The 15,482-nt window shown below is 43.2% G+C and overlaps 1 protein-coding gene across 8 annotated transcripts in view; it reads right to left on the bottom strand.

The window, feature by feature from the left end:
* Nucleotides 1-15,482, bottom strand: part of ALG14 (ALG14 UDP-N-acetylglucosaminyltransferase subunit) — a 133,171-nt gene that overhangs the window by 80,465 nt on the left and 37,224 nt on the right. For 4 of the 8 annotated variants that reach the window (XM_081008846.1, XM_081008844.1, XM_081008845.1 and 1 more), the window contains exon 4: nucleotides 7,441-7,967. In XM_081008846.1, coding sequence (XP_080864972.1) covers nucleotides 7,737-7,967 — 231 coding nt within the window. In that variant the 3' untranslated portion in view covers nucleotides 7,441-7,736. Of the gene's footprint in view, nucleotides 1-3,629; nucleotides 6,012-7,440; nucleotides 7,968-15,482 lie in introns of those variants that run through there. The other 4 variants (XM_081008849.1, XM_081008843.1, XM_081008850.1 and 1 more) reach the window with 2 other exon arrangements.

Below are 15,482 nucleotides of genomic sequence, written 5' to 3'. Positions count from 1 at the left end.
CTTTTTAAAAAACACCTTCTGAAATCAGGTTTCAGCCAGTGTAAATTGTTAGTTTTAACCGAAATTTCAGGCATTGTCAGATCTGTAAACTCATAATTGTGTACATTGTTTTCATAATGTGAAGAGTCTTGGCGTGTTACATAGACAGATACTTGCAATTCAGGTAGGTAGCCGTGTTGTTCTGATGCAGTCGAAATAAAAATTTTTAAAAATTGTCCAATAGCATCTTAGAGACCAACTAAGTTTGTTCTGAATATAAGCTTTTGTGTGTATGCACACTTCTTCAGATACTTGCAAGTAAGAGACATATTTGTGAAGAACTAAATTCAGTCCTTGGATGCCAATATTCTTTGTATTTATATTCCTCATTGACATGTTTTCAGTTTTTTATTTCATTAAATCCAGCAGATAATTTATTTCATCATATTTTTTGGAAGCTTCAAAGGGGGGATATAGAAGAATTAATCTTGCATAAAGGAGAAATGTAAAAGAAAGAATGATTGTGGAAAGACTCGTGGCTAGTCCTGAATGAACAGACTAAAACAAAATACCCAAAATTTCTGGCATTTGTTGCATTAAGATGCCTTTACCAAACCATACTCTCTGAAACAACTTTTCAAGTGAGCAGAGGATTGGGGTGGGGGAATCCAATCTTGTTGGCACTTTTTGCTGGAACCTGCTCTATTACTTAGCTACGAACACAACAGGAACATCCTGAAGACAGAAGAATTGGTTTGAGATGACATTTCATGATCCATTACTTTGAAGCATCTTTTCTCTATGGGGCTCTGAAGGAGCTGTTATGTAAGATGAGAGATCTTTGCACATGTGAAGTTTCCATTAAGGAAAAGAAGAAGAGGCCCAGAATAAGCAACCTGTGTCCGCTGCATCATCAAAGCTTCTTTCAGTGCCTGCAAGTGAGGTCTCCTGGCGGTATCACTTCCTGAGTGCAGCTGCAAACAAGACCAGAACTGAGCAGCAGGTTCACAGGAGTGAGCATCCTGCTGGGAAAGCTTTTTTTGGGGGGGGCAAGTTGTTGCTGATGCTACATATCCTCTTTGATGAGCATGGCAGAGAAGAAAACTTCACAGTCAGGCCAGGTGGCATTTCCTGACTTGATCTGTACTCCCAAGGTGTGTTGCCTGTTGTGGGAGGTAAAGTGGGAGCCATACAGAGAACTAGATGGGAAAAGGCCACACATTTACTGTGTAAAAACATTCCAAGCATCCTGGCAGAAGGACAAAGCACTGTAACACCCAGCTGGTTTGTTTGGTAGACCTACGGTTCCCAATTTTTTGTCGCAATTGTATTGCACTGTGATAGACACTGTATGATTTTTTAAAATTGCATTTTCATTGCTCCCCCCGCACTTAAATTGCATTTTATTGTATTACAATTTGTATTCCATTTGCACTCATTGTAATACAATGAAATGCAATGCAAGAGATGAAAGAAGTGCTGGGAACGCAATAAATGAAATTTAAAATCAATATATTTCTTCTATTGTACCAAGGCCTGAAGCTGACCTGTGCTTTGTTATGCAGGCAGCAACTGGGCTGTAACAGTTTAGCGTTAGGTTAAGATCTTTCCTCTCTCAAGGTTATGGTCGATCAAGGCATTTGCACCAGATTTGACTTCAAAATGTGCTTTGGCCTTGGCTTTTGGTTGCTGAACGAAACAGCCTGTTCCACTAATGGATCTTACTTGTTCCACTGGCGATGAGATGTTTTCCCAACTTTAGGCGAGATCCATCTGTTCCAGAGTCTGTTAATGTGTTGACACCAGATAACTTCTGAAAACAAGCTAAACAAGCCAGGAGTGGCTTCCAAAAAACCCTGCAAAAAGGTTGCAGGCAGGGCAGCAGGGATGACACCTGCCTATGAAACTGCAGTACAGATCAAAGTAAAGACTTTGACTTTGCAAATTAAAAAACTCAACAGAAACATGCATCTTGCCCTGGGCAGCCCTACTAGGGTTGCCTTTTAATATACCCAGACTGTCAGAACACCATTAAAGAAATTGCAAAACATATGCTGCAGCATTCTTTGTTGCTGCCCTACCCTAACTAAGGCATCTGACACCTATATCAGCTTTATCTCTCTACCACCCTGCCTCAAAGTTGCTAAGGATGGCCTACGTGAGTTTTTAATGTCATGTCCCTCCCCACTTTGGAAAAACAACAACAACTATGTTATGCATTGAAAACTGATAGGGATTCCCAACTGATTGTTTGCTGACAATGAGGCACCAATGTGCAAAGCAGGGTGGGAAGAAGGGGAGTGGCATTTGCAGGGGGAAAGCTTTCATTGGTCCCAGCTTCTCCTCTGCAACCTCTCCACCTGGCCGCCTCCCTTTCCTCCCTTCCTGCCCTGCAAATGGAGAGAAAATAGAGGGCTGGAGAAGGGTGGAGTTGAAGAGGAAAAGCAGCAGGCAAGGGAAGGGTTAACTACCCAGCTCCTATTTTCTTGCCCACAAATGCTTCTGCACCACAGCCATTTCTCACATTTTTAGGAGAAGACCCTGCTGGCTATACTATGGCCCCATGAATTGTCCTCTGGAAACATCCTGGAAATGGGCTTTTTCAGTTTTTGCACCAACCCTCTGGAAACCCTCAAGAGATTCAGGAAACTTCATTGCTTGGATGTTTTAAATGCTTGTTAAAAACCTAGGCCTGCTTACTTAGGCCATTAGGTCCAGTCATGGCCGACTCTGGGGTTGCGGCACTCTGGGGTTGCGGCCGAGGGAGCTGGCGTACAGCTTCCGGGTCATGTGGCCAGCATGACTAAGCCGCTTCTGGCGAAACCAGAGCAGCACACGGAAACACTGTTTACCTTCCCGCCAGAGCGGTACCTATTTATCTACTTGCACTTTGACGTGCTTTCAAACTGCTAGGTTGGCAGGAGCAGGGACTGAGCAACGGGAGCTCACCCCGTCGCGGGGATTTGAACCGCTGCCCTTCTGATCGGCAAGTCCTAGGCTCTGTGGTATAACCCACAGCGCCACCTGCGTCCACTTAGGCCTTTACTGATGTTTAAAAGGCTTATCCTGTTTAGCAGCTGAGATTATTCTTAACTGATGGATTTTTAAAAATCTAGTTAGTTAGTTAGTTAGTTAGTTAGTTAGTTAGGATACTTGAAAATCAATTAACTGATTTTCCCCCTTAAAAGGTGAGGATATAAATTATATGATGATGATAATCTGCTTTAGTTGTATCTAGCATTAATGGACCAAATGGTCTGGTTTAGTATATAGGTCTTTACTGTTAGTTTGAGCAAGTGTGTCTCTCCACTGTCTTGCTGAAATCCTTCAACTCAGGGATAGAGAATCTTTGGCCCTCCAGATGTTGTCAGCTTACAACTTTCATCATCAGCTGGTTGGGGCTGATGGGAATTAAGAGTCCAACAACATCTGGAGGACCACAGCTTCCCCATCCCTGCTTCAACTGGAAATGTGGGGGACCCAACCAGAGTCCTCCAACCACCTATGTTTTCTATTAACACTGAGCTATGGGAGTTGTTCCACATGTAAGCAAATGCAGTGCAGCAGCATCTTTTAGACTACAGAACAAACCGAGTGACACAAAAATATATAAGGACCATGCAATAAATATTCCCAGGGAACGAAAAGAGTTTTAGCCATAACAGGCAGTAAGTACATCTTCCTTTATTTACCGAAACAATTTGCAAGGCTGCAGGAAGTCCTGATAATATAACCCCCATTTGAGTTACTAGGCCAAAAGCTAGCACACATAAGTCGAAGCCAGGGTCAGGTCATTCCCAAGGATATTAAGTGCTGAGCCATACATTTTGCACAGAATTCTTCCCAAGAAAGCGTTTTATCCCTTTAGATTCCATGGAGAAGCCATTAAACACATTAATGGCTCTGCAGCAGCTAAACACAAGGTTACTTTTGGGTATTTGATTTATTTCACACCTAAGCCAAAGGATAAAAATGCACTAGAAACCGAACACTGTTTTCTACAGTAGGGAAAGCTGAGGTCTATGTATTCACACTGGATGGGAATATTTGTTAATTTCTTTTAAAAAATATATTTCACATTTTTGTATCCTGCCTTTCATCCTACAATGGAGCACAGAGTGGCTAACAGCATAAAACAACGCATTCTTCACAAAACCATTAAATGAACTAACAGGTTCTCATCAATAAAAACAGCAGAAGCTAAGAGCTCCATAACACCAGTTAAACCTCCAAGGCCTAGACAAATAGGTGAGCTTCCAAATTCTGCCTAGAGTGGGGGACAACCTGATTTCACCCAGGAGGAGGTTCATAGAATCATAGAATTGTAGAGTTGGGAGGGATCCCAAGGGTCATCTAGTCCAACCCCCTGCAATGCAGGAATTTCAGCTAAAGCATTCATGACAGATGGCCATCCAACTTCTGCTTAAAAACCTCCAAGGAAGGAGAGTCCACAACCTTTGAAGGGAGACCGCTCCACTGTCAAATGGCTCTTCCTGACAGAAAGTTCTTCTTGATGTTTACTGAGAATCTCCTTTCTTGTAACTTGAAGCCATTGGTTCAAGTCCTACCCTCTAGAGGAGAAAACCAGCTTGTTCCATAGGCAAGGTGCTGCCCCTGAGAATGCTGTCTTGTGTGACCATCTTCCTTACTGCCAACACTGATGGAACCATGAGAAGAGCCTCTCCCATTGATCATAAAGTCCAGATTAGAAAGTACAGTGGTACCTCGGGTTAAGAACTTAATTCGTTCTGGAGGTCTGTTCTTAACCTGAGGTACCACTTTAGCTAATGGGGCCTCCCGCCGCCGCCGTGCGATTTCTGTTCTCATCCTGAAGCAAAGTTCTTAACCCAAGGTACTGTTTCTGGGTTAGCGGAGTCTGTAACCTGAAGCGTCTGTAACCCGAGGTACCACTGTACTGAGAAAGGCGCTCCTTCGATTACTTGGGTGACAAGTTGTTCATGGTTTCGTACACTAGCACTTTGAACTGTGTGTGGTAGTTCACTGGCAGCCAATGCAGTGAAGATCAGGCGATAAGATTCCTTCTCACTGCTCTTTCAGTGGCAGCTTCTGGACTATTTTCAAGGATACCTGTAGTAGCCTGTACAGGTTATTAGAACATAGATATTCAAGGTTAGACTATCTTGGTCCAGGAACAGTGGTAGCTGGTGAAACATCCAGAGCTGGGCATCAGCACTCCTTATCACCGTAGTCATTTGGGCCCCAGTGACAGCTTGGAATTGATGAGAATTGCCAAGTTACATAGCTACTCTTTCAGTGGGAGTTTTACCCAACCCAGGGCAGGCCATCTTCCTAACTCCTGAACTTGGGAATGGCTGACCCATAACATCTCAATCTTCTCAGAATTCAACATCATTTTACTGGTCCTCATCTAGTCCATCAGACTCCAGACACAAGTCCAGCTCCTGCACAGCCTTTCCGATGGAATGGAGATACGGAGCTGGGTAGACCTGCATGTTGGTGGCGCCATGCTCCAAATCACCAGATGATGTCTTCCAGTAGCTTCATGTAGATGCCAGTTCCTCTGCCGAAATGAAAACAGAGTGTTCCCAAAATGTGAATTAGGCTTCATGGGATATTAATTGAAGCATACCTTTCGGCCAAACTGAAGAGCACCTTCTGATAAATGTTATTTCCCGTATCAACATGGCAGCATCAAGATGAATACTCATAGAGAAGCAGGCTTTTAATTTTTTTTAAAAAAACCCTACTCATCCGAACAGTTTGCAAACCACAGGCACCTTCGCTTCTTCGTATCAAAGCTATCCCTCTCCATATTTTAACATCCCTCTAGAAAAAATGATCAAAAGTCACAGTTACTATAGAAAGTAAAAACTATCACTCTCTTGCAGTGATGTATAGGATTATTGTTCGGCTTCCTTGTGTTTCGTTTGTGCATCATGTGGACCTTTCCCACTTTTCTGTTACTCTCTTCAATGTATATGTTTCTCCAGCCAAAATTTGTTCATCGATGTGACTCAGTATATGCAGATGACAGATGTGTTTACATTGCTCTATATACAGAACAACATATATAGTTATGATTTGCCAGATGGGCGAAAAAAGGCTGCAACAGACTTAGAAAATAGATATTATGGGAGACTAGATTTTGCTAACAGTGTTTGATATTAAATGCCATTTCCCATTTAAGGGAGGGAATGGCTTCACACGCTAACTAAACATGTCTTGAACTTTTAAACATACAAAACCTACATATACTTAAGTTCACTGAGAAAGTGACATTTTACCTTTTTTTGGCATCATTAACGCTCATTATACACACATGGGGCTGCAAAGTGGGCTAAAGAGTCTCACTGCTTCCTAATGACAGTTTCCTCCCTGTAATTCAACACTGTTAAAAGATTTAACGCTCAGCTTGGAAAAAATCTGTCTCCCTTGTGCACATGCGGTTCATCTGCTTGTGACATCCGCTACCTCTTTATTTATCTTAACAATTAAACACAATGCTTTAGAAAGCTTACTTTAGAACACAGGGCCAACTTTTGAGAGGCCAAAAGGAAAAATGATAGTGGATTTAATGCTGTGGGGTTTCTTTTTTGGAAAGGCTGCAGAACGAAAACTGTCCTCAGGCCAAGTTAATACGACCGTTTCCTTTATGCACAAAATATTCACTAGGGATTTTGCTGCTTGCATACAGGAAACAAGGGCTGTGGTACCAGAACAAGATTCTGTTTCTTATAATTTAAGGGGCATGTTTAAGCAACCGCTCAGTGCAGCTATGGCTCTAAAGCCACTGCCCCGAATGGCCTTTGAGGAGAGACCTCAGGATCCCAACACACCACATAGTCTTACACCAGAAGGCGGGTAACGGGTAGAGTGAACAGGTCAGGGAGAAACTGTGTCCAAATAAATACAGCCCATTCCAGTTCTGACTTGTTCCACATGGAAAAGAGGGCAGAAGGAAATGTGGAATGTCAACATCTGACCAAGGCCAGTATCTTATCAGTTGGAATTCTCCATATAAAATCTCAACGGGATCTCATTGCAATAGACTAGAGCACCAGCCAACATCCTCGCCTTTAGTGACTGGGGAAAAACTTGTGACAGTAGGTGAATAAAACATTATTATGTGATTGGGAATGAGATGATTGCGGGGGACCAGCCCTACTTCCATGATTCCTAGGTGGTACCTTAGGGATAAGCCAACATCAAACGTCAGTTTCATGTTTTATACGGATAAAAGTGTGTGTGTGTGTGTGTATGTGTGTGCATACAAAACATAAAGGAAAGAAGGGAAATCAACACAAAGAAAATTGAAATAAATACTTATATCCAATGAAAGCTGGGGAGGGGGGAGGCTTTTTTTTCTTACTGTTTTTTACAGTGCCATGCACCTTGATGGACACTGCATAAATAATCCACTCCACTGTGCATTCATCACAAACTAATATTCTTTCCCCCCTGCCATATTACTCCATTTACCTTATTCCCTGACTCATCAGAAAGGGGCTTTTTTAAGAGATGAGGATGAAGGACGGCAGTCCTGGAAACCAAAGTGACGCAACAGAGGTAGAGTTGAGTTCCTGACGGCAACTGGAAAGAGAAGCATAATCTTGTGGTGTCCAGCTATGCAATACTGGGTGGTACGCACATATGGTCCACTTTGGTTTTTAGAAATACACTAATGAGTCTTGCTTGACTTGTGTAAACGTATGAAGGACCGGTTGGAAAAAAACATCAGCGTTGGTACTAAAACACATTGAGCTTGTCCTTTCTTGTCACACGATTCGCCCAAGATAGAGAGACTTGGGATATTTTTCTTTGAGCGCAGGCCACTGGACGATGAAATAATCTGAAAAGTGGTAAAGGATCTTCCCGGACAGAGACAGGTTTTCCACGCGGCAGATGCTCTCGACGTATACAATGGTTACGCTTTTTATCCCCAGCATCCTGAGCAGGAGGGCAGATGCGCATATGGGAACGCAAGTTCCTGGGCCATTGCACAAAACCTAAGAAGAAGAAGAAAAAATGCGAGACAGAAAATTAAATTTCAAAACCCCACCATTAATGGAGAGTGCAAGGATAAATCTCATCAGTCATACAGGACAATAAAAAACAAAAGTGAAAGGCTAATGCAATTTCAGTTCAAGACAAAATTAAAAATGATTATCAGAAAAAACAAAATCATTGCCTTCTCCACTGTCAAAATTTGGGGTTTTAAGGGGCAGAGAATCTATTATTATTCTGTAAACTGCAATCTATGGTGACGAATAAATGAAGATGGCTTCCATTGAGTCAAAACAGGGCTTAGATATCAATTCGCAGCAGTTCTCTGGGAAGAGGGCTTTCTGATCCCAGCCATCTGACATCCATTTTTATATAACAACAAAATGCCTTGTGGCACCTTAAAGGCTAACACATTTATTATGGCTTAGTTTTCATGAACCAGAGTCCTGCTTCATCAGATGCAGCTGGTGTTGTTTTTGCTGCAACAGGCTAACACAGCTACCCTTCTGGAAATGGTTATGTTTTGCTATTTGTCCAGGCTTTCGGCAGGGGATAGGTGCGTTCAGGAGTTTTAGGGCATTTTAATTATTGCATACTGGATGTTGTTTTATTTCGGGTTTTGTGCTGCTGACTGCCCTGGGTACCCTTCAGAGAGAAAGGGGCAGGATACAAATTGAACAAATGAACACAAAACTTTTCTACAGATACTGAGGACTGAATCTTGACCCAAAAGTGTAACTTCCCCACCTATGGCCTTTGAGAGTGAGACCACATCTGCACCATACAATTAAAGAACTACTAAGCCGTTTTTAACTGTTGTAGTCCCCCCCCCCCCAAAAAAAATTAATCCTGGGAAACTGTAGTTTGTTAAGGGGGCCAAGAGTTGTTGGGAGACCCCGATTCTCACAATTTCCAGAGTAGTTTAACAATCCATCTCTCCTCCCATGGAACTTGGGAATTGTAGTTATGTGAGGGGAATAGGGGTCTCCTAAAAACTCTCCACACCCTTAACTAACTGTAGAATTCCCAGGATTCTTTTTTGGGGGGAGTCATTATTCTTAAAGGGATTCAACAGCGCTGTAAAAATATGGTGTGGATGCAGCCTGAGAGAATGCATATTGCACACAGGGATGTAGAAATTCTCAAATAAATTCCCAGGGCACGGGTGTCACTGGACCATTCCTTCCTTTGTTACTACCCTTCTTTTACTTCACTCAGGCAACAATCCCAATTCCACTCCTATCCTTGTGATGATCCTTTCAGTAACAAAGGGGCAAACCAATCTGGCGCTGAAATGCTCAGGGGGCACCCAATCTTTTTGTCTCTACCGTCCTTTCTAGGGCTAGGTGATTGGAATCCAACTGTGGAAATTAATTTGATTTTTCCCCCCTTCATGGCTGCTGGGCTGACTTTGGGGGAGGGGCTCTTCCAGCTGAGGTTCTGTTATACATGTACCCTGCCTTGTTCACTAATTTTTTTTCAGAGGGCCCGGTTCTTAAATTGCTCCTGTTTTTAAAACAAGCTGTCATGCTCTGGATCAGGGTTTCCCAAACTTGGGCCTCCAGCTGTTTCAGGACTACAATTCCCATCATCCCTGACCACTGGTCTTTCTAGCTAGAGATGATGGGAGTTGTAGTCCCAAAACAGCTGGAGAACCCAAGTTTGGGAAACACTGCTTTAGGTGGAGGCTGTCATTGTCACAAATTAAAAAGACAACCCCCCCCCCAAAAAAAAAATGGGGTGGAGGAGACAGCAGAGGTAAAGCACAGCTCACGGGTGGCTGGGTACCCATTTGCCCCAGCTTGGCTACAGATCTGGGTGGGAAAGTGCCGAAAAATTCCCCTACAATGGAAAAGTAGCTTAGGGGGAGAGAATTGTTGGAGGGGACAGGAATGATGTGAGCATGTCTGTGGGAAGGTACATAAGAAACAACTACTTCAAAAGTGCTAAGAGTAACTGGGGCCCCCTGCCTTGAGGCCTACAATCTGTTAACAGCACCATGGCATAATTATAAATGGCGTGTGCTACCACATACTAGATTGAGGAGAAAGAGCTAAACATGGGAATGCCGTTTCTGCTAGTACCCTATTTCCCCTCACATGTAGTCCTGTTTGGCGTGTTGGATATTTGATGGGTTTTGGTTTCTTCGTCCTGCTTTTACTGCTAGCTGCCTGAAACTTCTAAATCAGATGGGGTTCTACAGAAATATTAAATCAAAATGTGTGCCTTAACGTGCGCCAAGGAAGCTTGCAGTTCTGAGAAAATTATCAGGGAAAATAATAATGTGCTGTGGGACTATCCAAGATTTCTGTGGGGAGAAGAGGAATTGCGAATGTGGTCAGCATGAGTCATCCACAAATTTATTATAATTAGGCTTTGGAGAACTCTTTTCGTAGGCTATTGTGGAGATGAACAGCTAATAAGAGAAAAAAATAAACTGCAGGAGTCTGCTTTAAGAATTTCCTCCCCTCCCCCTTGGCTTATTCTCCCATTGAAATAAATAGTAACTGGTTCCCCCATTAGGGTAGAAAGGCATCTTAAAATCTGCAATAGCAATTTTGGCATAGTTGTTCTACAGTTCTTATTAACCGTTCAACAGTTTTGATTCAAGAGAGAATCACCTCACAAATTCTGTGTTGGCAGAACTGTAATATGTCCCTTACCATGTTCCATTTCACCCAGATACAACTTTCCATGAGATTAGTTAACAGCATTTTGACCACCTCTGTTTGACGGTATTCTTGAGGTGTCAACAACTGGCCACATCCAGCCTCGCCCCAGTACTAATTATCCACACACTTCCAACTGCCAGCCCACAAGGGAAAGAAAATATGGAAGAAGCAGAGGCCGTAGCCAATTGTTTTGCCAGAAATCCACTATGGTGTGTGGGACTGGCCTGCTCCCCTCTTTCGCCTCCAGTAAGAGAATGTGTTGACCAGAGCTCTGTTCTTTTAACCAGGACTGTAACCTTTAATTAATTAATCAGTTAGTTAAAAAAGAAACTTTTGACTCAGTGCGGAGAACACGTGGCCTTCCAGATATTGTTGGTATCTAACTCCCATCAGACTAAGCTAGCATGGTGAACAGTCAGGGATGCTAGAAAATTATAGGTCAGCAACATCTGGGGGGGCTACAAGTTCCCTGCCCCTGTTTTAAATCAACTGAAAAGACTTCCCCAACACATTTTAATATACACACAGGCCCCACTATCCAAATGTTCATTATATGAAAATTCACTTATCCAAACAAGAGCAATTAGTATCCAAACCTCACTATACACACTGCAGATTCAGATATCCAAATAGCCAGACCTGCCTGTAAACAAATAAGCAACCTTAAACAAGTCTCACTTTTTTGTGTTTTGCCGGTGTGTGCAGCCGTTTCACCAGAAATCATTGGGGAGAGAGGGAGTGAGACACTGGACATTCCTTATTTCCCTTCTGCAAAGTTTCAGAGGGTTTTCTTGAGTTTCTTCATCACTTTGGGGTCAAAATTCCATAGCCGGGAACACAGTAGAATTTTTACCACAGAAATTGATGGAAATCATTGACTCATTCGGCGAATGCTTACCTAACAAATGATTTCCTGATAACGCATTGTGTTCAGATAGCGAAACCTGAGTCCACTCCCCTAAAATTGGCTAGGTCCACATTGGAAGAGGTACTCTCCCTTCACTTTCACAGAGAAGGGAACATATAGCCTAAGATGGTACCTCCAAAACCAAGCATGTATCCCCCCATAAAACAAGCTGATAAACAAGTTTAAATCTTTAAAACAAATTGCCTGAGCATTATACAATATACATTATTCAATTTGTTGAATCAATTGATTAAGTTTTCTTTAATTGGGCAGTAATTGTACTTTCATAGAACCTTTACAATCCAGTGTTCACGTAGCAGAAGGTTTTCCTGTGCTGAAAAGATTTTCTCTGGGCTTTGTCTATATTATTTTCTTTCTCTGTTCCATTGCAGGGATTTCACTTGCCTTCCCCTTCACATTACAAAGAGTAACAGGCTGTTGTAACAAAATCTGCAGGTCTGCATTGAGCTTTTCTACCCTCCCATACTCCCACAACTAGCTTAACCTACCCTGAGCCCTTCCATCATTTCAATGTGCTTTTAATTGGCTGCTGCTGGTGAAATGATTGAAATAGCATCAGGGTACAGAGCAAGTTGAACTAGACCCTACCAGTGGAAAGAGCCTGACACAGGACTCCTGTTTTCTGCGATACTTGTGTTCTTTGCAATCTGCAGTGCTAACCACAGAACGCAACACCGAAAATCCTAAATACCTGAGAGCATGCACCATGGAACAGAGTGGGATTTCCTTTGGAATTAATATGCATAGGGACTGCACTGTATAAACACTCCCAGATTAACTGCAAGTAGCAACCCACAAACAGGACCAAAATGCACAACTGTATATAGCAACACATAAACACACACACCCCTTTCCTGTGAGCAAAGGAAAAAACAGATCCAGTTGATGTAGGCAAAATGTATGAAGACAGCAGAAACCATTCCTCGTCCCCCTCCCCCCAGACTTGGCATCCATTGAACTTTGACACTTTGCAGATGAAAGCTGCCTCAGTCTACTGAATGTGTAAATCTGTGCGAATGACATTTACTAGTTTCCAATGCAGAAACCAAGCTCCCAGCCTTGCATGGATTAAATGTCAGCCAAACTGGCCATAGAAGGGAGAAAGCCACTTTTAGGCCACTTGTTGAAACAAATGAACTCTTCTGTGTATTTTAGTTCCACTTTGGAGATCTCGGGATGTTCCCAAGCTAAAAAAAACGAAAATAGGACAATGATTCCAGACTCTTGGTACAAACCCATACATTTTGAGCATGCAGCCATTCTGCTGAAGAAAGGCTTAAGGACCTTATCAGAGCAGAAAGCTGCCGTAGACACTGGCCTTTGTAAGTCCAGCAGTGGTAGTGTAACACACTGTATTTCCATGTTCCTTGCCAAAGCCTGCTTTGTGACCAAATAACCGCCTGAACTTTGGCAGTGATTCGCGAAGGCACCTAACAGCATCTTTGTCCTCCCTTATTTGCCAGTGCCTTACAAAACAAAGAGCAATTATGAGGGCCTTTCCCACATGGAACAGTTGGCATGGCAGAACAGCTATGATGATAAATTAGTATGTGTTTGAAATCCCTGCTTGGACACTTAAGGTGTAATCCTGCCATGTTATTCACACACAATTTTAATGGGGCTTATACATGAGTGGCCCCTTTACAGAGTTCCAGCCAAGTGTTTCTAGGAAGCCTTAGGCAACCCACTATACATGTGTGTGTGCCTGTTTAATTAATTAGCAGCAGGGGAAGAGTGCTCTTGCACTCAAATCCTGCAACTTGCTTATACTGAACTTTTGATGTGACTAAGTAACAAGAGGGTTAGCTCCAGCTAGCCAGACCTCTGCCTAAACTGCCTCTGCTGCAGCCACGGAGAAGCTTTTGAGAGCCTTGGCAGCTTTGTAGAGCAGGGTGAGAGAGAAGATAAGTTGCTTCCATTGCCTAGTTGGAATGCAAGCAGCACAGAGGTGGTTGCAATTGATTTATAATGACAAGGGGTGACTGTAGAGATAAGGAAGTCTCACCTCATTCGCCACTTCTATTCTCCATACACCCTTTGCTAGGTGGGGCATGGAGGTGGAGTAGGTTTAGACTGCAGAATTAACTGGTTTTTCCAGATGCGTGATGCAAGGATGCTTTGGAATCACAAAAATAGAGAGACACCCCCCCTCACACACTTTTAAGATTCATGAAGGCAAAATGATTGACGGCCAAGACTGATAAAAGGCTTATACTGTGGCATCCTTACACTGGAGACAAATAAAGAAGTGAAGGCAAGTTTTTATTGTTTGATGTTTTACTGTGGTTTTATAATTGTTGGAAGCCACCCAGAGTGGCTGGGGCAACCCAGTCAGATGGGCAGCATATAAATAATAGAAGTGTTGTTTTATTACTACTACTACTACTACTACTACTACTACTATTACTACTACTACTACTACTATTAACCTGGGCTATATAAAGTGATTGCATGAGCAATTACTTCTTGATACACAACATTCTACCTTTACACTTACAAGGAAATGGCGCAGGCAGGCAGGCAGGCAGAGCCTTACTTACTGGTTTTGCCAGAATCACAGGAGAGCTGCCCTATGTTACACAGCCACCCATTTTGTGCTCTTCTGTGGGGTACTTTATAGCCTCGCGGATATCCAATGGCCTCATATTACTCCGAAGTTTTGGGGCAGGTGTTGTGTTGTGGGGATAGATGTGGCAAAACTGAGGAAGCGATCCACTGCTACATGAAATCCTAACGCTTTGAAAGAGTATTTGCACGCTGGAGACCAGGAGACCACCACAGGACCTCTTTACTGCTTAGTGCTACATGGAGTCTTTCATGCTTTTTGACGGTTCACAATTCCGTGTGCCTGCTTCCCAACTTTTGTTCTCTTAAGCTACTTGACGGGCCATGCAAACACCAGTGCAGCGTCTCCCTGAGCCGGATACAATTAAGGAATGGACCATTAGTAGATGTATTCCCCTAACCAAGGTGGAGCACAAGAACCTAAGAAGCTGCCTTACACTGAGTCAGATCATTGGTCCATCTAGCTCAGGACCAACTACACTAGGAATGGGCAGCTGGATTCTTATCTCCCTCACCCACTGCAGACCAACTGACGGGTGGGAGGAGCCAACCACTTGTTGGTCACAGGGTGTCATGACATCAGGTGACTGACAAGAGGCAAAGTTCAAAGGAGGTTGCTGCAGATGCTGATTTGTCTGCTAGAGCAACCACACTGAAAGATAAGGATTTAGTGTGCCTTCAAAGAGGCTCCCTTTTAATGGACCATCAGCTGAAGATGTTTCTAAAACTGGAGCATTTGTCCCTCTGCAGAGAAAGCAGCTTGTATTCAAAGTGCTTGGGGAAGCACTCTGAATACAACCTGCTTCCTTCTGAGAGAGGAGTGCGCCACATAAAACACAGAACTTTTTTTCTTTCTGAATGAAGCTTGCAGAGCCCCTTGTGCTGTGCTTCCCAAGTTCCTGACAATCAGCTGATTGTTGGGTGCTTGGGAAGCACTGCCCCAGAGGTTTGGGTTTGCTGAGCACAGCACTTCAACCAGCCGATTGTGCCTGCAAAGCCCCTTTCAACCAAGCCCCACCTTTACCTGCCCCTCATCTGACATCAGGTGTAGGGCACGTGGGCATGCATGGACAAAACAGCCTGGCAGGATAAATGGAGCTGTCTGATTTAGTTACTGAACAAGCAAGAAAGGATTTAAAGAAGAAATGTTCTGCCTTGGAACTGTGGTTTCACCACTGGATGACTCTGAACTGTTATTTTACTTTTCTTCTTAGGCAGGGAACTTTGAGGACAGAAGAGAGCATTGGGAAGCTGTCAGATGGATCAGACTCCTTTTGTTTGAGCTGCCACTTTTCCTCCTCAGAGGCATTTACAAGGGGTGCCGAAATTATCCTATCAGGACTGAAGCACAT

The sequence above is a fragment of the Podarcis pityusensis genome (assembly GCF_964106645.2).
Source record: "Podarcis pityusensis genome assembly, chromosome: 6".
Taxonomy (NCBI): domain Eukaryota; kingdom Metazoa; phylum Chordata; class Lepidosauria; order Squamata; family Lacertidae; genus Podarcis; species Podarcis pityusensis.
Note: the sequence above shows the minus strand (reverse complement) of the source record. Positions and strands in the feature narration are given on the sequence as shown.